At 39.6% G+C, this 20,453-nt stretch overlaps 2 protein-coding genes across 8 annotated transcripts in view; one reads left to right on the forward strand and one right to left on the reverse strand.

Moving 5' to 3' along the window:
* Positions 1 to 9,077, reverse strand: NPY5R (neuropeptide Y receptor Y5). 4 transcript variants are annotated; one of them, XM_005607648.4, is made up of 2 exons: positions 8,573 to 9,077; positions 1 to 1,672 (listed from the first exon to the last, which is right to left on the reverse strand). In XM_005607648.4, exons 1-2 carry the CDS (start codon positions 8,600 to 8,602, stop codon positions 323 to 325), a joined length of 1,380 nt encoding a protein of 459 aa, XP_005607705.1. In that variant the 5' UTR covers positions 8,603 to 9,077; the 3' UTR covers positions 1 to 322. The 4 variants fall into 4 exon arrangements, with proteins under 4 accessions (XP_005607705.1, XP_070101901.1, XP_070101902.1 ...); XM_070245800.1 differs by having other exon boundaries at positions 1 to 1,675; positions 8,573 to 8,850; XM_070245801.1 differs by having other exon boundaries at positions 8,487 to 8,640.
* NPY1R (neuropeptide Y receptor Y1) overlaps positions 7,188 to 20,453 on the forward strand; it is a 21,079-nt gene continuing 7,813 nt past the window's right edge. Inside the window, exon 1 of one of the 4 annotated variants that reach the window (XM_070257339.1) lies at positions 7,188 to 8,289. The gene's annotated coding sequence lies outside the window, so the exon portion shown is untranslated. Of the gene's footprint in view, positions 8,290 to 19,658; positions 20,345 to 20,453 lie in introns of those variants that run through there. The other 3 variants (XM_005607751.4, XM_005607752.4, XM_001499988.6) reach the window with 3 other exon arrangements.

Genomic DNA, 20,453 nt, shown 5'->3' on the forward strand with positions numbered 1-20,453 from the left:
TTGGTTAGGCATAGCTTTTATTTTAAACAAAAAATTATAATTCATTTGTTTACAAGACAAGATGAAATGAAAGGTAATATAACTACTTTTTAAATTAACCTTACAGGTTGGATTGACACTGACTTAATACAACCAAATGAATTCTTTGTATTATAACACACTAAAATTATCTTCCATATATCATGAACTGACATTCAAATCCAGAACGCTTACATAAATTAAATTCCATATGTTAACAAAATTTGTTTATTATACATACATAGTTATCATAAATATATTTTTAAATGATCCCATTTTTTCTTTCCTTGGTTAACAATGAGAATTATGACATATGAAGACAGTGTATAAGAGACATTAAATCAGCTTTGATCCCATTATTAAGAAATCCATATAATATTGGATTAAGACAACAGGACATCATGCCTAACAAATGACAAATGCAATACACCAACTTGAAATGCCTGTTTGAAATAAGGTTATCATTAAAATCAGTTACCACATGGAAAAGGTGTAGTGGCATCCAGCTGACAGCAAACACTAATATCAATATGGTCAGTCTATAGAAAACACTTCGAGATCTCTTTTTTATTCTCATGATAGAACGGTTTACTCTCATTTCATGACCATCTGAATTTTCTTCAGGTTTCATTTCAAAGCAGGTGGGGACCCCTGGTATGAACTTACTGGATGAAGAGAGCTGAGTTTTCACAGAGCCAAAGTTTTCTGGAAGTGTTCTTGAATGATTCTCTTGAAGAGGTCTTGCTGGAGCAGGTAACACGCATGCTGTCTTCTTGCTGTATCTTCTTCTGTGTTTTCTGATGAATGAGTAGCTCCATTTCTGGCTGTTAGAGAGTTTCTCCTGAGGCCCCCTCTTTTTGGATGGATGAAGAGTTAAGTTGATCATCTCATTTTCTTCTAGTTTGTTTTCTTTGTTGGACAATCCACAGCTTACACTCCTGCAGACACTGGTATGACTTACAGTTAGACAAACTAAGGGCAGAATATACTGAACAAGCAATAAAGAGATAGTAAAAGCAATTCTGTATGAATCAGACGGCCACGACTCAACACATAAATACCTGCTGCTAAGCAATGCGGAGCCAAATGTTTCCTGAAGTTCCACAAGACTGTGAAACACTGGAAGGGGAGAGCAAATCGCAAAACCTAGTGTCCAGACAGTAGCTATCAGGAAGTAGCCATGGTTTGCTGTTAAATTATTAGATATAGGATGTTTGATCATATGATACCTGACAATGGCAATTGATATTAAAATTAAAGTTGAAACCAGAACTGACACGCATTGAAGGAAAGGCATAATATGACACATGACTCTGCCAAACATCCACTGATCCAGCAAGACAGAGGTCAGTGTGAAAGGTGAGCAAAACAGCACGACCAAGATATCAGAGAAGGCCAAATTTCCTATGAGGAAGTTTACTGTAGTCTTCTGATTACGCTTTCTCATCAGAGCCATTAAAATAAGTAGATTTCCCATAAAACCAAGAAGACTTACAAATGTATAGAGTCCAATCAGAAAATACTGCAAGTCATCTACGCTGCTTTTATAGTCATCCCAGACCGGGAAATCAGCATTCCGAGTGGCAGCAGTACTGTTCTCTGTGGCAAGAGTCTTGTTGTAATAGTCCTTGAGCTCTAAATCCATATTATAATCCTGCTTGGAATAAAAAGACATTAGTTAACAACTTGAAAAAAATTACATGACTACTATAATTTAATCCACGGAGAGGGAAACTAAATTTGACAATTTGCTCCCATTACCTTATTAATCTCTGAAGAGAGTGTAGTGATTTTTCGTGTGCGTGCGTGTGTGTGTGTGTGTGTGTGAGGAAGGCTCGCCCTGAGCTAACATCCATTGCCAATCCTCCTCTTTTTTTCACTTGAGAAGGATTAGCCCTGAGCTATCATCTGTGCCAGTCTTCCTCTACTTTGTATGTGGGATGCCTCCACAGCACGGCTGACGAGTGGAGAAGGTCCACACCCAGGATCTGCAAACCCCAGGCCGCCGAAGTGGAGCACACGGAACTTTAACCACTCGGCATGGGCCAGCCCCTTTCCTGAGGTTTTAATTGGTTCCAAGTGGAGTGCAAGTATCAGCCAATAACAATTACAGTAAGTTTAAGTCTATCATTTCTACGGTGTGTTAACTTCTGTTAAATTTGTGTAGGAAATAACATAAGGGACGGAAAAGGTAAATGTACATAAGAACTTCAAGATACCTAATTTACAATAGCTCATTAATGTTATTTTCTAGTCAAGGTACCTGATACATGGTATAGTCGCTTAATCTTGCCTTAAACATTCCTTCCTTTCCTACTTGAATCAGGCCTAACTTAAAAGTCACCTGTCCTAAACTATTCCTTTGTCTATTCTGCCGGATGCAAGCTCCTCTTCAGAAGCCCATACTCTTCTGTTTATAGTGATCTGATGCTACATGTCACAGTCTGCTTTGCACTGCAATGACAACGCATACCCGTCTGCCTTATCAATTTAAATGTAACGGCAAAAGCAGAAACTGTCCCTCATTCACCATGGTATCTACCACAATACAGGACACAGTAACTTCACCATTGCAGGTGTTAAAAAAATATTGATAAGAAAATGAAAAATTCAACAAAAACCTAGTATTCTAAATACTATCCAGTTCACGCAGTGTTCAAAGTTAAGCCTCTCAAGGGGAGAAACACTATCCCAGGACCTAAATGTATATAATAGGCACTCAGTTTATCAAGCTGTATGAGTATGTGAATGTAATGCTGGACGGCAAAATCATTCCATGATCAACAAAATTTACCTGTTTATTTTTTAACTTAAAAACTGAGGGGCCAGCCCGGTGGTGCAGGGGTTAAGTTCACATGTTCCACTTCTCGGCGGCCTGGGGTTCACAGGTTCAGATCCCAGGTGCGGACACGGCACTGGTTGGCAAAAGCCATGCTGTGGTAGGCATCCCACGTATAAAGTAGAGGAAGATGGGCATGGATGTTAGCTCAGGCCCAGTCTTCCTCAGCAAAAAGAGGAGGATTGGCAGTAGTTAGCTCAGGGCTAATCTTCCTTAAAAAAAAAAACTGAAAATAGATCTCAGCTTAAAAAAGATTCAATGTACTCACATTGTTTAAGGAAAATATTGTATCTTAAGATTAAAGGTAGGGGCTGGCCCCGTGGCCGAGTGGTTAAATTCACGTGCTCTGTTGCAGGCGGCCCAGTATTTCATCAGTTCGAATCCTGGGCGCGGACATGGCACTGCTCATCAAACCACGCTGAGGCAGCGTCCCACATACCACAACTAGAAGGACCCACAACGAAGAATATACAACTATGTACCGGGGGGCTTTGGGGAGAAAAAGGAAAAAATAAAATCTTTAAAATAAATAAATAAAGGTAGAAGTGATACTAATATAACACCCCATAATAAGTTTTCTTATTTCAAAGGAAATTAATAACATAATATTATTAATAACACAATGGTATTACTTATTTACCTCTACATATTAGAAATTTGACAGTACCATCTCATGAAGCACAAAAACGCCTAAATTTCAATGAGGCAAAAGGAATCCCTTCTCCTCTTTAAAAAAGTAATCCCTGTCACCTTTTTAGTAAGAATTTCTTACAGAATTACCAGCACAGCAATAGTTAATTCTTATGAATACACATTGCTATAGAGATCTTGATACATATGTAGCTTAAAAAAGCATTTTCACTAAGAGCAATATATATTTATCTACCTATTTCTAGATCTATAGTTGGGTAATTAGACTTAAAACTATAAAAAAATATATATTTAAATTAATAGTAAATACTATTATCTTCAATTTATAAGGGACTTATAGGTCGTGGTCCAATAAATTTCCAAACAGGAAATCCTATTGTATACATACATTCATTATAAATAACTTTAACTTCAGTTTTATGCACAGTAAGTTTCAAACAGGATGATACAGACATCATCGTGCTATGAGAAAATCTGAAAGTTTAAGTTTTTCACACTTCTACAACTGATTCTTTGTTAATGGAATTACTTTCTGGAAGCTAATTTCATCCCTTTAAAGATAAATTAATTCAAAAAGCTCAGCATCTCATTCATTCTTTCTTAGACCTTAACCAACAGTTTACGTTGATAGCATCTCAAGTTAGAAAGCATAACTTGTACAAGTGACTCATGTGGCCTACTGGATCATCTTATTCATCATATTACTAGTCAATGGCTCCCCTGCAACTTCCCTGGATAGGTCAGTGAGCTTCTAATCAAAGCAGCCTTGCCTGGCCTTTCTGCCTGATTTCCTGAGTTCTGATGGCCACCTGGCTCCGTGCAGCTTGTTCATGATCCCATTTATATTTACAACGTGCCCAGGCCATTCATTACTGTGACCCTGCTTAGCTATTCTTCTTTTGACTTACTTTCTTCAAAGTATCCTTTTCTGTTGTAGATCAGTAATTACCGATTGCCATTTCTGCTACAAAGGCAAGGACAAGAGAGACATTGGATAGTTGATCTTACAAGGACTTTGTGCTTTCTTGGGGCATGGAACTCTAGGATGACACTCATTTGGAGTAAAACATTACCGTACAGAACTTTTTGAAGAGGAAATGCAGCACAATTTGTGGTAATAGAAACAATGTGGTTTTGAGTCTAAATCTCAGATTGCCTCCAATGTATGTGGTCAGTCCTCTCCAGTGGACTCTAATGGAGATAAGGGAAGATGTCTTAATTCTTTTCATGGTAATAATGGTGCCTAATAGAGTATGTTGTACATAGTGGATGCTAAATAAATATTTGTTACTAATCATTTTAGAAAAGTAGTTTAATTTTCCCAGCTTTAAAATAATAGAAATTAATCATCCTGGAACTATGGGCAAATTCAGGATAGAGTATCACTATGTGTGTATGTATGTATATATATGTATATGTCTGAGTAAACAGACATATACATATATACACATATCCATATATATTGGAATATATAATGTGTATGTCTATTTATATATACATATACATTGGAACCACTGAAATTAGACAAGTTTCCAAAGGGCCCAAAATGAAATGAAGAGATACCCACACAGACTGTGGAAACTAATAAAAGAAACATTAACTAATAGGGGGAGCTCCCATGCCCTATCACACGTGTCAATTATGCCAAACAGGAAAAGAGGGAAGCTTGCATCTTGGACAGGAAGTAAAACTACTTTTCTACTGAGGGAAGACTTCTCTCCCCACCTGGCAACAGCCCAGCCAAAGAGCAATGGTGCAGCTCAGCTAATGAGAAGCCTTTGTGCCCTGAACTGGTACTTTCTCCCAAAGTACTTTCCTTTAGAACAGCCCCTCCCTACTCCCTCTTTTCCTCTATAAAAGTAACTCCCCCCTTCTTTCTTTTCTGGATTTGCTTATGGTTTGTCGAAGTATGAACATCCTGAATTGAACTTCTTTTGGCTATTCCCGAATAAACTCATTTGGAGATAAAATAGGCAAATTTACTTTTTAAGTTGACAAGACAAATGTGATAGTTTAGCACTTTAAATTTTTAAATTAGATTATCTTCATTGATAAAGGCTATCACATAAGCAACATAAAACTAAAATAAAAAATATTTACAACATGTTTTTATTTAAATGAAAAAGTACATCAGATTTCACAGTTTGTCACTAAAACTTTTCTATTATAATATATGCACATAAAATATTGAATTCATTAAATTATAAAATCTACTGTATCATTAGTAAGAAAGTGAAAGAAATGCCATCCTGAATATTCATCAGACATAGGAAAAACAGAGCAACATTTCTTTCCCTCCCTAAAAACCACTAATTTATATATAATTTTAAAGAGGGGAGACCCTTCTCATTAATGAATAGCTAAGAAAGATGAGTTGTTCTTTTCTTTATTCATTCAACTAGTATTTATTGAAACCTAATATGTTAGGTACTCTGCTAGGCTCTGGGGGCATAGAGATAACCAATAAAATGTGCTATGTGAGGAATATTCTATGAGAGATTAATTCAAGGTTACACAGTGAGTAACTGCAGACTGCAAGTGCCAGAGATATAAAAGGCCCTAAATGGATGATGTATGAATAAATGATTGGCATTCTCCTGACTGCCAGTGATGTGCTCTTTTCATTAGAGCCTGGACACTTGCCCTGTTGCTGAATATAATGGATACTAATTTGTACCTATTGATAGATTGATAAATTATCATTTTTTCACATGCTTTTTCTCTGTTCTAAGATTCATTTATTCATTTTATTTTGGTGTGACTACATAGTCAATCTCTTTTCCCTCTACCTCACCCCACCCCATCTACTGCAAACATATAGACACCTAACACCCAATATCGTGCTCTGCACAAAATGAGCATTCCATGAATCTCTGCTCCAATGAATGATCTCTCACAACTAAATAACAGATACTGCAAATGGGTTGGGTGGGGATGAAAGTGCCTCCTTATAGCTAGAAGATATTTTAAACATTAGGAAAATTCTACCCAATAAGATTTGTCTTCTGTTTTCTAAATTGAAAAATTAAGGTAGAGAAACTACCTTAAAATGCAAGAAAAAAAGCACAAAGGATTTCTTTCCTAAACTTATGTCTTCACTTCCTTTTTCCTGAAAAGCACAATAAGCAAACCTATAATGGGAATGTAAATCTGTTGAATAATTCTCTGCTTTTCAACAAGTGTTATAATGGATGCTGCACTATTTTATACAACATAAATATTTTATACATAATAGTAATTTCATACACTTTACTTCATCTCAGATTATTAGAGAAATTATGATATATAACCAGAAAGAATGTTTTAAATATGAAATATTATTTGACAAGAAATCCGATACCGATTCTGTGAAACCCATGTTGTGCCTATTAACAGATTCCCTTCTTTTCTTTTGCATCGTTTTATCTCCCACAATCAGAATTCCCAGAAAAAGTGGAAAAAATAAAAGTTCTTGGTCAAACTGTGGCGACTTTAAATTAAAGGTAAGGTCTTTGTAAAAGCATTGTAATTTCCTTATATTGCAACTTTCTTATAAAAATTGATCTATATCTGGGGCTGGCCCCGTGGCCGAGTGGTTAAGTTCGCGCGCTCCGCTGCAGGCGGTCCAGTGTTTCGTTGGTTCGAATCCTGGGCGTGGACATGACACTGCTCATCAGACCACGCTGAGGCAGCGTCCCACATACCACAACTAGAAGGACCCACAACGAAGAATATACAACTATGTACTGGAGGGGCTTTGGGGAGAAAAAGGAAAAAATAAAATCTTTAAAAAAAAAAAAATTGATCTATATCTGACACCAAGACAAACGAAATTTTCTGAATAGATTTTCAGTATTTTAAGTAGACAGTCCTTAAAAAGAATAATAGGAGGAACTGCAGGGAGCTGGACACTAAAAGACTGAGCTTATACATTTGAATAAGGTTTCTTTGTTAGGATAATTTCCTGCCTTATGAAAATGCACTTCTTTCTTCTCACAAAGGATGCCAATCACACAAAAGAATAAAACACATGTAATTTTTTTGCAATGATAAAACTATCAACTGTTGTGATCCTGGAACAATGGCAAGATTCCACGTTCTCAAATATTCCCACGATTTACTTTTAAAGCTAGAATCTGGCAAAATTTGAGTTGGAAAGATAAATACAGCTCTGCAGCAGACACACAGGCACGCGCCACCTTCTCATCAATTCTAAGTGCCGAGTTTCTCTTCCCTTAAGAAATCCGCAATTTCAAATCGCATAGGGCTGCAAAATTTTGTTGAAAGAACCTTAAGCTATTTCCGTAGTCTACTGTAAAGTCTCTTGGCTTCGATCCAACACGATGGTTCCGTTCCTTTAAAAGATAACTAAAGGTCGGTAAACTTGGAAATAGAAATTCCCTGTTTCTGAAATTCGAGGTTTATGGACGTGTGTTATTGCCCGCATTTGTCAAATGAGGCCACCTTCCAAAGAAGAGCGTAGCCCCTGAGGCGCAGCTGCCTCCGGCTCTCCGGCCAGCTGCGGGACGGCGCGGCAGCTGGATGGCCCGAGAGGCGTCCGGTGGACTGCGCCCGGGCCCACGCCGGAGCCCGGCCACGGCCGAGCACCGGCCAGGGCCCCCAGCGGGCAGCCGTTCCCCAGTCTCGGACGCCAGCCTGGCGCACCCGGGGCTCGCTCCGCCGAAGGGGGCGCGCTTCGTCCTCCCCGAGCCCCCCTACCCCATTCCAGCGCCTTGCGCCCAGGCTCCCACGCGGATCCCGGACTCTCCTCCCGGGTTCGGCCTGTGCCTGCTCCACCCTGGGTGAGTACCTGCCCCGCACCAAAGGATGCTGCCCGCTCCCTTCCCCCCATCTCCCTTCACGCCAAACAACTGCCTCATCCGCCACTCAAACCCCCACTTTTCCAGTTTGGCTTCCCCACCCCACCCTCTCGAGAGCACGGACAGCGCCCGGGGATAGGGGACAGGAGTGCGGCTCCCGGGGCCCCGCGCGGACTCACCGCCCGCGCCGGGATCGGCCACGATCCCTCCCTGCGGGCCCACCCCCGCGCAGTGGGGATCGGCGGAGAGAGTCCTATCCCAGTACCTCGGGGTGCCCTGGCCGCTGCCGGCGCATCGGCTCCGGGGGACGCGGCCGAGTGCGGTGGCTTTTTCGCCTGGGCGGCGGCAGCTGCAGGAGGTGGACCTGGAGTTGGCGGCGGGGAGGAGGGGGTGGGGAGCCGCGGGGGTTTTAGAGGCGCCTCGGGAGCACGTGACTGCTCCCGCGACCCCCGAGCCCCTGCTCCAGAGCGCTTGCTCCGCACCAGCCTCTCCCAAAGCCCGGGGCTGGAGCGTCTCTGCCCCTGCCTTGCTGTTGGGGACCCTAGGGAGAAGCTGCAGGCCCCCGGGATGGCACCCCGTCTCCCCGGCCTCTGGTCCCCGCAGAGGCCAAGTTAACTCGACAGTGGGATTTTTGCCCGCTCTGCCCCCAGCCCGTGAAGAACTCGGAGGAGGCTTGGGCTGGTGTGCGGCTACGGGGGTATCTCTAAGAGCTTAGACTCCCTGAGAACAAGCTTGAAAGCCCAGGTTTTCTCTTTGTTCGGAAAAGAATTAAAAACAACACCAAAATCGAAGACTGCTCTATTCTCCACCTTCTTTGGAGGGAGGAAGGGAGAAGTGTAGGCAGAGAGATGGACCTGAACGTGTCGGGGATGCAAGAGAGTCCGGGGTGATGCACCGCGAAGGCGAAAAGGATTTCTTCCCAGTGCTAAGGAGCAGGAGTGGTGGGCATGGCCAGCGGCGTGGAGCCCAGGAGTGAGGGTGAAATGGAATCAGCGCGTCTCAAGTCTATATTCAGTGAGAGAAAAGATGAGGGGGTAAAAAGAGTTGTCATAGGTTAAAAAATAAACAACAAAACTTGTGCTCCTGTTTCTCCTCAACGTGATTTCCATTCCCAGTGTTTCCAAAAATGTATTGCGCAGGTTTGCCTTCTTTTAGCTAGTCATTAGTTGGCAGGTACTTTAGGCTTCTTTGTAGTGTGTGTGTTTGTGTGAGTGAGTGTGTGTGTGAGAGAGAGAAAGAGAGAGAGATTGGGGAGGGGTTCGTATATCTTTGACCATAGCCATGCCAGGGAAAGCGTATATTTATTGCACACTTTCAAGCTGGACACTAAGTGACAGTCACAACCTCGTGTGTCCGGTGATGAGTGCAATTCTGTGGGACCGGCACTCTGTAAACTGGAGAGAGCTGTATCCTTTGGGGGCAGTGCAATTTGTCAATCTGATTTCTGGGGACAGCAAACATTAGCTGTTATCCCAGAAGTCAGACAAAGTTTCTTGTGCCCTTTTTCTGCTGAATTTTACCATTTGATCCTCAGGTGGTCTGTATAGATTGTCATTGTATCTGCCGGAGAGTCATCCAAGAGCTTTTAAATACCTCAAGTCAGTCCAGTTCCTATTTCATTCTTTTCTGTTTTCCTTCTGGAATAGTAGTGTCTTCTCTCCCAAAGCTTAACAGATAGCCAATGTGAGCAGGCCCATGGGATTCTGCCTGGGTGAGGGCAGGGATGGGAGTGTCAAGAAGGGGTTGCCAGAGAGAAAGTAAAGCTTGGTTCTTAGACTTTCTTAACTCCAACCTCTGTGCAGTCAATGTACTACACATTGCCACATAAATTTCTATCCTTCATCCCATGCACAGTTATAATACACACCTACTTGGAATACCATTGGCTCTAAAACGACTTCCAAATGAACCCCATTGCGATTGTCTTCCAAACAACCAGTCTATGGTACGGGCTTTCAGATATTTAAAATTCAAGATGAATTTCATTTTTTCTTTTCCACAAATTTATTTTTTCTTTTGATAATATGAACTTTTAGGTTGAAGTAACTTTTTATTAGAGTATTAAGTATAAAAGGCCAGCATGTCATGGAGATGAAAATTTTTATTAAGCCAGCGTTTCTCTTCCCACCCCTCACACATACATGCAAGCCTCAAAAAGACAGGCAGAATTTCTTCTTTAAGTACACATTCGATATACATGGCAAAAATTATTAAGAATCCTTTTTTTGAAGATACTGTCAATTTGAAAATTCCAACAATACGCTACACAAAGAGGGAGATATGAGAATAAGTGTGCTTTTATCTTCAAATTTCCCAGGAGAGATTCCAGACCGATCTTCATCACTCTTTGTAGAACCTAAGAGTAATTTTGTTCCTATTTTATGGAGTAACTCTGAGGCAGGAGGGCTCCTCCTCCTAGTAACAGAAATAGTAATGTCCGCCTCTGCTCTGTGTGCTGTCCCTACTCAGTATTTATAAAATACGCATTTGGGAAATTAAGTTGGGTTTTATGTGTGTTACAAAATTAAACTGGCTATTTCCCACTTCTTATGGTTCTTTATCAGTTATGAAAGAAAGCGCTATCTACGAAGGTGAAAGTTAAAATCACTAGAGGCTCCTAAGACAAATTCTAGAATAATAAAACAATCTCCAAACAGTGCCGTGGGTAACGTTTCTCTGAGCAACATGCCTGTTGTTTTTGCCAAAGTTATTGCTGCATTTTAATAACAGCTACCATTTGTGAAGGACAGCTACTGAAGTGTTTTGATATAATCTCAAATGATTTGTGATCTTGATATATTAATTATAGGAACAGTGAGGATAAATAAACTAGAGAAAATAATATCATTTTATTTGACGTATTTTTTTTTCTGTGACAATTTTTGTTATATTCATTAAGAGTAAACATTTCTTTATCCAGTGTTTCTATCGTGGTAAATTTAAATTCTTAATTTTTAAAAGATGTGGAAAGGGCCATTTCTGTGTGTCATCAAAAATATTTTTATGATGTTCCTTGCTGCATTGATTTATTTGGAATAGTAGTAGTTTGTCATATAATCAATATTTAGGACTTAAAACAAGGAACTAACTTATAATTGTGAGATACATGAAATTCTTTTTTTAAGGAACAAAACCTATTTTTTTTTTAAATAGTTAAACCAAAGTATTGTGTGCATAGAGTTATTTTCCCAGACAATTCAATGATAAGTTTGAGGTCCTAAGGGGGAGCTATAAGCATTTCATTACCTTCTTCTGACAAGCGCAGTGCTACTTTAGCAAAATTTTCTCTCTCCTTTTGATTCCCTAATGATTAAATCATTAAATATAAAGCAATGACTGATTCAGAGAAAAAATGTACAGTTCTTTTTTTTTCTTTAAAGATTGGCACCTGAGCTAACAACTGTTGCCAATCTTTTTTGTTTTTTATGCTTTTTCTCCCCAAATCCCTCGAGTATATAGTTGTATATTTTAGTTGTGGGTACTTCTAGTGGTAGCATGTGGGATGCCGCCTCGATGTGGCCTGATGAGCGGTGCCACGTCCACGCCCAGGATACGAACCGGCGAAACCCTGGGCCGCCGAAGCAGAGCGCCGGAACTTAACCACTCGGCCCCGGGGCCGGCCCCTACACTTCATTTTTTAAAGTAAATTTTCCATGCTAAAAATGCATACCCTCATAGGTGATACACACAGATATAGTTATACAATCACATATCGCATACGTATGTGTATAATGGACACTTGTTAGAACACCTGGATTGCAGCCAGATTTTATCCCAAATTAATGGTGCGGCTTTAGGCAAAGCACTTAATCTTTTTAGTCTTCACTTTCTTTGTCTGTAAAATGAAATGTTTTGACTGGCAGATCTGGAGCCTCCTTTCAGCTCTGAATACCTATGACTTTATGCCATTAACAAGCATGCATGGCAGACATACTTGTAGAAAAAGAACCTTTTTTGATCTTCAGAAAAATTTAATAGTCACATAAATTGTTTGTCTCCCCTCCGTATTAGAGAAAAAAGAGAAGAAAGAAATACTGTTGATAGCTTCCCATTATTACTGGCACATTCTCCTCCCTGCAGCTTTAATAACTGTATAGTGATATTTGATTCATTCTTTTAAAAAGTTGTGAGTGTCATACATATCAACAAATCATTCTTTATCTCATTATATTATGTTTAAAATTTCAGCAAAAAAATATAAAAGAAGAGAACATGGATTCCTTTGGAGGCAAAATATTCTACCATGTAAATCCATATGTAGGCCACATATTCTTCCCTTTTGTACGTTAAAACTCCTCACAAAAAGTGGTATTGTCAGGAAGTATCCCCCCAATATTGCTTGTTTAAAGTAAATTTCCATTTCTTAGCTAATTTTTCGTGGTTAATATTTTAAATCTGGTTATAAGTCTAAATATAGCTAAGTGGAAATGAAAGAGGAACAGTTTATTTATTTAATTTTGGTATGTTGGTTTGTTTTGAATAGTCTTTGAAAACAATGTTTAGAGAACTGTTCAAAGCATAAGCCCAGAATCAAAAGTCGATATGATTGAATAATATGGTCCTCAAAAGTGCATGTGTTACCGTATTCTTACTCTTATCATCCTCACAGGTAATTCAGCTTTTAAAAGTATATTATTCAGCAGGTAGAAAAGATATGAGACATTTCCTTTACTAGACATTATACACATTTTCAAAGGCAGTAGGGCACATTTTTCAAGGTTACACCTAATGGGGAAAGCAGAATCAACACGTAAGAAAATCTAAAAATATGAGAATTATCAAGAGGAGTATAGTAGTAAGCATATACATGTCTAAAATGTATACATGCATTATGTGTGTGTATAAAAATAATAATCCATCACAACTTTGCTCAAGACATTTTTTTTATTGTTTGAGTTGAACAAATGGGCTTCATATGTGATGTTCCCAATTTATGTAATCCTCTCTATTTCTTGTTCTTCAATTCTTCAACAAAACTCTTTTCAGTATCTTATGATATGCCAGATATTATTCTAAGCTCTAAGTTTAACAAGTGAAAAAAAGTGTCACTGCCTTCCAGAGATCACAGTGTAGTTGTCAATCTGTCCAAATAAATAATTAATTGCAATATAGTGGGATAAATTCTGTGTTAGAATAAACTTGGAATGTTGTAGGAATATAAATAAGAATGCGGACTCAGCCTACGCAGGGGTTTGGGGAGCTGGGGAGATAGAAGGGAGAGCTTCAGAGTTGAGAAGGTACTTGAACTGAAATTTGAGGATATGGTGAGTTAAACCAGCAGATGGAGAGGATAGGAAATAAGTGGGGGAATAGCATGAAGGTGAGAGAGAGTGTAGCATTCAGAGAAGTGCAGATAGTTCAGTATGACCGAAAGTGTGTGGGAAGTGGAAGTGGTAGAGGATGATACTGAAAATGTCGGTTAAAAAAAACATTGTTTGCACTTTACTTGAAGGATCTGGAGAGCGACTAGATGATGTAAGCTGGGGAAGGATATAACTGGACTGCTGTGAAAGCAGCTGGTGGCAGAGAGATCATTTAGTAGAGAAATAAGTAGAGCTTGGTAGATCTGAAAGAACACATTTGAGAGATATTTAGGGGGGTAAAATCAACAAGAATCTGTGATCGGTTCCCAATGGACCAATTGAATTTGTGACCAATCGAATTTGAGCGTGTGAAAGAGGGAAATACTGGGGACGATTCTTAGGTCTGGCTTGAGTGATAGAGATGATGTCATTGATTGAGATTAGGTCCACCAGCTGAAAAGCATATTTGCCAAGGAAATCTGAGGGAGTTCTGTAATTGACATAGAAATTTAGGCTTATGAGCATACAATCATGCAATTGATGGCAGAGGGTTTAATTATGCATTAAAAATGAAAAAAAGGTGAAGGTTAAGAATGAGATCTCTGGTAAATTGGAGGATTTCAGGGCTGAGCAAGGAAGAGACAGGAGTACAAAAAGCAGGACACGTGAGCTTCATTCTGGTGGTCTTGGACCAGGTTGCATGACAGGGAACTCTCCCAGCGAGAGCTTCCAGTGACAACAGTGTGGAGCTGCCACACAGAAGGGGGGTAGGACAAGGGGACTCTCAGGGGAGAAGGAGAAAATAGAGAGGTAGCTTACCTGTCTAGGTGACATAACTCAGCAGCACGGTGGAGAGACTTGGATCAGAGAGCTCTGAAGGAAAGCAGTGGTTTGGTGTCTGCTGTGGCTACAGCATTTGTCTTATCTATGGTTGGCAGGTGACGGGTGCCGTCTCTCAGGATATGTAAAGTAGGCAGGCTCTAAATGGCTAAAAATATACTTATTTGGACTACATTTAAAGCAATTAGATGTGAGTGAATTTGAGTTTGGTGCTGTCCGGCTTTGTGCTAATAGTCCTAGCCTGCCATGAAGAAGGAATATGGGGACCATTTTAGGCTAGTATACAAAAGCCATCACTGGCCCATTTATATAACAGGATCCTAGGGAGAAAAAACACCTAAGAAGTAGATGGAGACCATAGATCCTGGGGGAGAAGAATGAGGAACAGCCGGTTAGGAAAGAAAAGCCTAAAGTGTAGAATTAGGAAAGTCAAAGGAAAAGAAGATTCCAGGAGGAGAGGATGGTCAAGAGAGTCAAATGCAACAGAAAGAATAAAGTCAAGTCTGAATTGTATCTGCTGACCTTGGCCATTGGTGTCCTGAGCAGAAGCAGTCTCAGGTGGGCCTTATTTGAGGAGCAAATGAGAAGACAATAAATGTACCTTATTCTTGGAGAAGCTAGCCAGGAAAGAGAAGTCAGCTAGAGAAGATGACATGGGTGAAAGAGTTACAATGAGAAAGACTTGAACAATTTTGTTTTGTTTTGATTTTATTCTTGAGCCAAAAAAAGTGAATCATTGAATAAACAGGTATTATAGTCATCTTATTATGTAACAGACCTCACAAAACTCAGGGGAATAAAACAACTCAGATATTGTGCTGATGGATTGAGCGGATCAGCACATCGAGAGAGCACAACAGTGATGGCTTGTCTCTGTCACATGATGTTTGGGGCATCAGCTGGGAAAACTCAGTGGGCTAGGGTCACTCAAAGCCTGGGTGCTGAAACAGCTGAGCAGGGGGATCTATTGCTAAAATGAGGGATATGAAAGTTAGGGAGTGAACGCCCTATGGCTTTTACTCATCTTAGAAGGAAGAATGAGTCCACTGAGACAGAATATGAGGTAGGTGGCTGGGGGAAAGGGGTGATAATTTGACATAACTTCTAACAGGAGAAGAATTGATTGTCACCCAAGCCCAAGAATTTCTGGGTAATGTTCAAGGCTTGAATTTGTAGCTGCAAGTCTGTTTGGTTGCGTTATTTTCAACTAGCTGCTATGCTAGCAGAAAGTGGTAGCTGAGCAATTTCCTAGGTTGAGAATAGTCAGATTATACCACAGCTCATCCTTGGATATTTACCCACTTTCTAGATTTATATGTATCTGGGGAAAGAAAAGCAACAGCTAGAGCTGAAACAAAGGCATAAAGAAAGGATACTTAACCTAAGCAAAGTGTACCTGGGAACCCTTCATACCACCTGTGTGCCCATTTGTGATATTATGTAGCTGCGCATAAGGAATTTTTATCCTATCTTTGGGAAAAATTGCCCTATCTCAGGAGTGTGAAATAGCTGTACATCATGGGACCAAGTCTGATCTACTGATGTTGGCTACCTGAAGCACTGTGTTGTGAAAGGGTCTAATGCCAAGCCTGAGATTTTGAGGGTGGGATGAGGCAAGATGAACAGTCAGAGAGAGTGTCATAGATGATGGAAGGTTCAGTGGTGGCATTCATACTTGCCCTTCTTACCAGCTATTCCTATTCCATCTCCTTGAAAGGAGATATGAGAGAAATAATAAGAATTATAATCAAAAACAGTAATAGTAATAATCACAATGCTCTTTTTATTATACCATGCAATAAATGCATAATGTTATACTTTTATAACCTAACATTACACTTCCTTGAATGTCTAAAGGGTGTCTGACAATATGAGATCTGTGGGAAAATATTTGGATATTTACTAAATAATTTTAAGATCCTAGTCTTCTAGAGTCTTCTTCTGACAGTTTTTTTTAATGCCCTAAATTTGTAGCTTATGTAATCAGGTGAAGACTTTCTTGAAGTGCATTCCCATTTAAAATCAAGAGTAAATCCACAAATAGTATTTGTCTTCTTCTACACAAGGAAGATAATTGAGTTGTTTGTCTATATAATTGTATACTAACGTTTTAAGTAAATTGTTATTGTTTTCTGCTAGTTAATTCTCTCAAAAAGACAACTGAATAAAGTGATTGTATTGACTAACTGTACGAACCAATTTAGTCAAAACTTTTTTTTTAAAGATTGGCACCTGAACTAACTGTTGCCAATCTTTTCTTTTTTTCTGCTTTTTCTCCCCAAATTCCCCCAGTATATAGTTGTTTTTTTTTTTCAGTTGTGGGTCCTTCTAGTTGTGGCATGTGGGATGCTGCCTCAACATGGCCTGATGAGCAGTGCCATGTCCGCGCCCAGGATCAAACCCTCGAAACCCTGGGCCACCGAAGCTGAGTGCGCAAACTTAACCACTCGGCCACGGGGCCGGCCCTTAGTCAAAACTCTTAACCTACTATATTTCATTGGTTCCAAGATGGAGATTTTTTTTTTTTTAACATTTTGATACTCCAACTTTGAGATTCATTTACAATTGATTGTATGTCACTGCTTTACTGGAAATATTTTTTTTCTTTCTTGGTGGTTCATAAAATAATGTCACAACTAACGTTCTGCGGCTTTATAGATTCAAAGAAATGCAGTAGCTAAGTCATAGAAAAAAGGAAAAACTGGTGTATAATTAATTCATAGAATAGGAACTGATTTACCAACATGTTTCATAGTAAATTCTACCTCGATGCAATTTCCCCCTTATCAATATTATGTCCATTCAAGTTTTCACATATAGTATTAATGCCTATCAAGATTTTTCTGAATGATAATTTAGGATGCTTCACCTGTATCAAGGTCTAAGAGCATTTCAGGAGCTTTAACCCTTGCAGCAGAAATTCATCAGGAGACCGATAAAGTAATTACAGTGGATAAATTCTAGTAGCAAGTATAGTGACGCATTTTTATCTAGACAGTTATTGAATCATGGAATTTGAAGGGCCAGACTACAATCATGTTCTAATTTTTAGATGATAAGATCTACAGAGATTTAATGAGTAGATTTATCTCCTTGTTTAAATGACAGAACAAGACTGCTGCTGAAGAGAATATGAGAAGAGGTCATTAATTTAATTCTCCTAGTCATGGTTTATAGGTCAGGCTGCTATGAAGTTCTAGGAGGAAATACACAGAATGCAAAAAAGTTCTCTCTCCTCAGCAAAGGTGAGATTTTATCTACTTTGTATCCCAAGTACGAAAGTATGCAACTGACTGCTCAAGAGTGGAAAAAGAAATGATCTGTATTTAACACATATCTTCTCTTTAACGCGTCTTCTGAGGAACTCAGATTACTTTATTCGAAACCTTCCATAAGATTACGTTATAAGAGGATCTTATGTTGTATTTGGTTATTATACTATGCTTATTTTTTCTAGTTCACACATTGCAAAGAGTCCTTAGTAAATGATATTCCTAGAGAATTATATAATTTTGCTGTTTTTCTTGAACATTTCAAAACTTGCCCTTGTACCATAAAATTTGGCATAGAAAAAAGTCTTTTGAGGCCAGTGATCTTTCGAAGACTGATAACTGATATTAATATCTCCAGAAGGTAGCTTTATAATTTTGCCTTACGGGATCACTTTATAAAAATTAAGTTAATAAGATGACAAAATTCAATGGCCCCAGTAGTTCAGGCATTGTTGCTGACATGCCTTTGTTAGCATCCTTTGAAAACACAGAAAGGAAAGTGTCTAATGAGTCCAAATTATATTCTCAAGCCCAAAATACTTGCTGATATAGCAAAAATGCTTATGTAAAAATGTACTCTGAGTAAAGAATTAAATTACTTCATTTGTAGTTTTTGCAGCAGGCTAAAAGTAGCCAATTCGATGATCAAGCCCTTAGGGTTAACTTGCTTCTAGGAACAGAATGTGACTTGAGGGTTGGAGTAGCGGAGGGTCAATAGAAACCTAAACGAGTTATTGCTCTTTAAAAGAACTGAAATGCTGAACTATGCCTTGTATTTTCATCGCTGGTAAAAAAAAAAAAAAAGAAAATATATATGTCATTTTACTCTATTACAGGATTTTTTAATGTATGATCATATATATTCTTATAGTACATTTCTTACATGACCATGATATTTTAGTTCTTGATCATAATCCCTTTCCAACTATATAAAAATATGTCTAATGACAAATATTTTAGAAAGCTTTCCTAAGGAAAAAATAAATCAGAGATAGTGTACATCCCTATCTATGTAAATAAATGAGCTCTGGCTTATACTGAGCTTTAAATAGTGTTTATTCAGCCTAACAACCAGAAAAAAGAAAACATTTCTTAACAGTATAAAGTTTAGGCGATTCCATAGGTCTTGGGATTTTGTTTTGTTTTTAGTTTGAGGACAGAATACAATCACAGTTGTTATGTAATAAAACTTTTATGCATAGCCTAGGTGGTGTCCTATAGCTGTACTAGGAAGACTTTATTTTCTGATGGTTTGATTTGGCAGAAGTTTTGTCCATCTACTTCAGTAAATAATTTGTGTGTGCATGTGAATTACACAACCTTGACTTTTCAAAGCAGAGCAGAGCTACGTATGTAAAACATCTGAGATCACTGTTTCAGTAATTAGCCTGAATCATCGGGCACCATGATGGTTTTGCCACCATCAATGTACTCCCTGTACATTCTATTCTCTTCTTCAAAACGTTCAGTACTGTAGTAGATTAAGCACCGAGGAAATGGCATTGACTCTTTTTGACCGCCAGGCAAATGCTCGGTTCGTCGTGCTCCCCTAAAAAAAGCAGCTGGGCGCTGGGAACAAATCTGACTCAAAGCATGTTCTCAGTGGAAAGAAAGGAGGACTAAAAGGCCAGGCTATACTTCTACTTTTTTTAAGATCTTCTCTTTGTTCACTTTTAAAATGAGGGAAAAAATTTCTCGGTACTGGCATGAGAAATATTTGAACGTCACAAAAGAAAATAAAAAACATATTAGTGGCATTGTTGCGGTGAATTTCACGTTTCCTCTTCCCGTCAATAACCCCTTTCAATTCTTGAGTTGGGTTTACTCTCCAGTTTTTCAGCCGGGTACGGCTTCGGCCACAAGATGGCACTGACCTGCAAACAAAGGAAGATACAGTGGCATTGACTTTTTAAAAGCCTTGAAAAATTGCCTAGCCCTCCCGGAGTCAAGGACTGTATGGGGATGAGGCGTACTTTCCTTCTGCACCGTGCGTATATGTCTAACAATGTGTGGATATGTTTCATTGGTTTTCTTTCCAGAATTCCTAGGCAACGCACTCCCGAGGTGTACATCCAAGGTGAGGAGTTTGTGGGGGAGCTTTAGGCGCTACTCGCGAGGCGCCCTCACGTGATCCCGGGATGAGGTGGAGTTAGGCTTTAAGGGGGCGTCTCTTCCTATCTTCATCAATCTCTGGGATTTGAGCAGGAGAAATACTAGCAGATGTTTTCTCCCGTCTCTGCTCCCTTCCATTACTACCCCTCTCGCTTTAATCAACAGGGGCGAAAAAGACAAATCCAACAGAGGGTAAGTTTCAAGTTTACACCTTTGAAGGGACTTTTGAGAAATCTCTTATTGATGAGGTGAAGGATGAGAGAAGAAGAAAAAGCAGACGAGTGCCCGAAATTGACTCCGGGGAACTGAGGTGGGGTGTGGAGTCAGCCTTTCAAAAGGTTTCATTCCCCGAGAGCTCAGGTCGCAGGATGCTCCGACTGATCGGATAACTCCAGGGCTCCTGCCCAAGGGTGTGGGGCCGATGTTGGTAACCGGGAGTTCGCGGCATCCGCAAACGCTTCCCCCGGAGGATTTCTGGACGGGATCCGAGTTCTCTCGTCGGGTTCTCTGGTAAGAAAGCCGGTGGGCTAGGAAGGTGCCCTTAGTTGGTCTTGCCCTCATCTCTCTCATCTTTCGCATTTTTCTGGAGCTGGCTGGAGCCTCTGCTGGGGACGGCTGC

Source organism: Equus caballus, chromosome 2 (assembly GCF_041296265.1).
Source record: "Equus caballus isolate H_3958 breed thoroughbred chromosome 2, TB-T2T, whole genome shotgun sequence".
Lineage (NCBI taxonomy): Eukaryota > Metazoa > Chordata > Mammalia > Perissodactyla > Equidae > Equus > Equus caballus.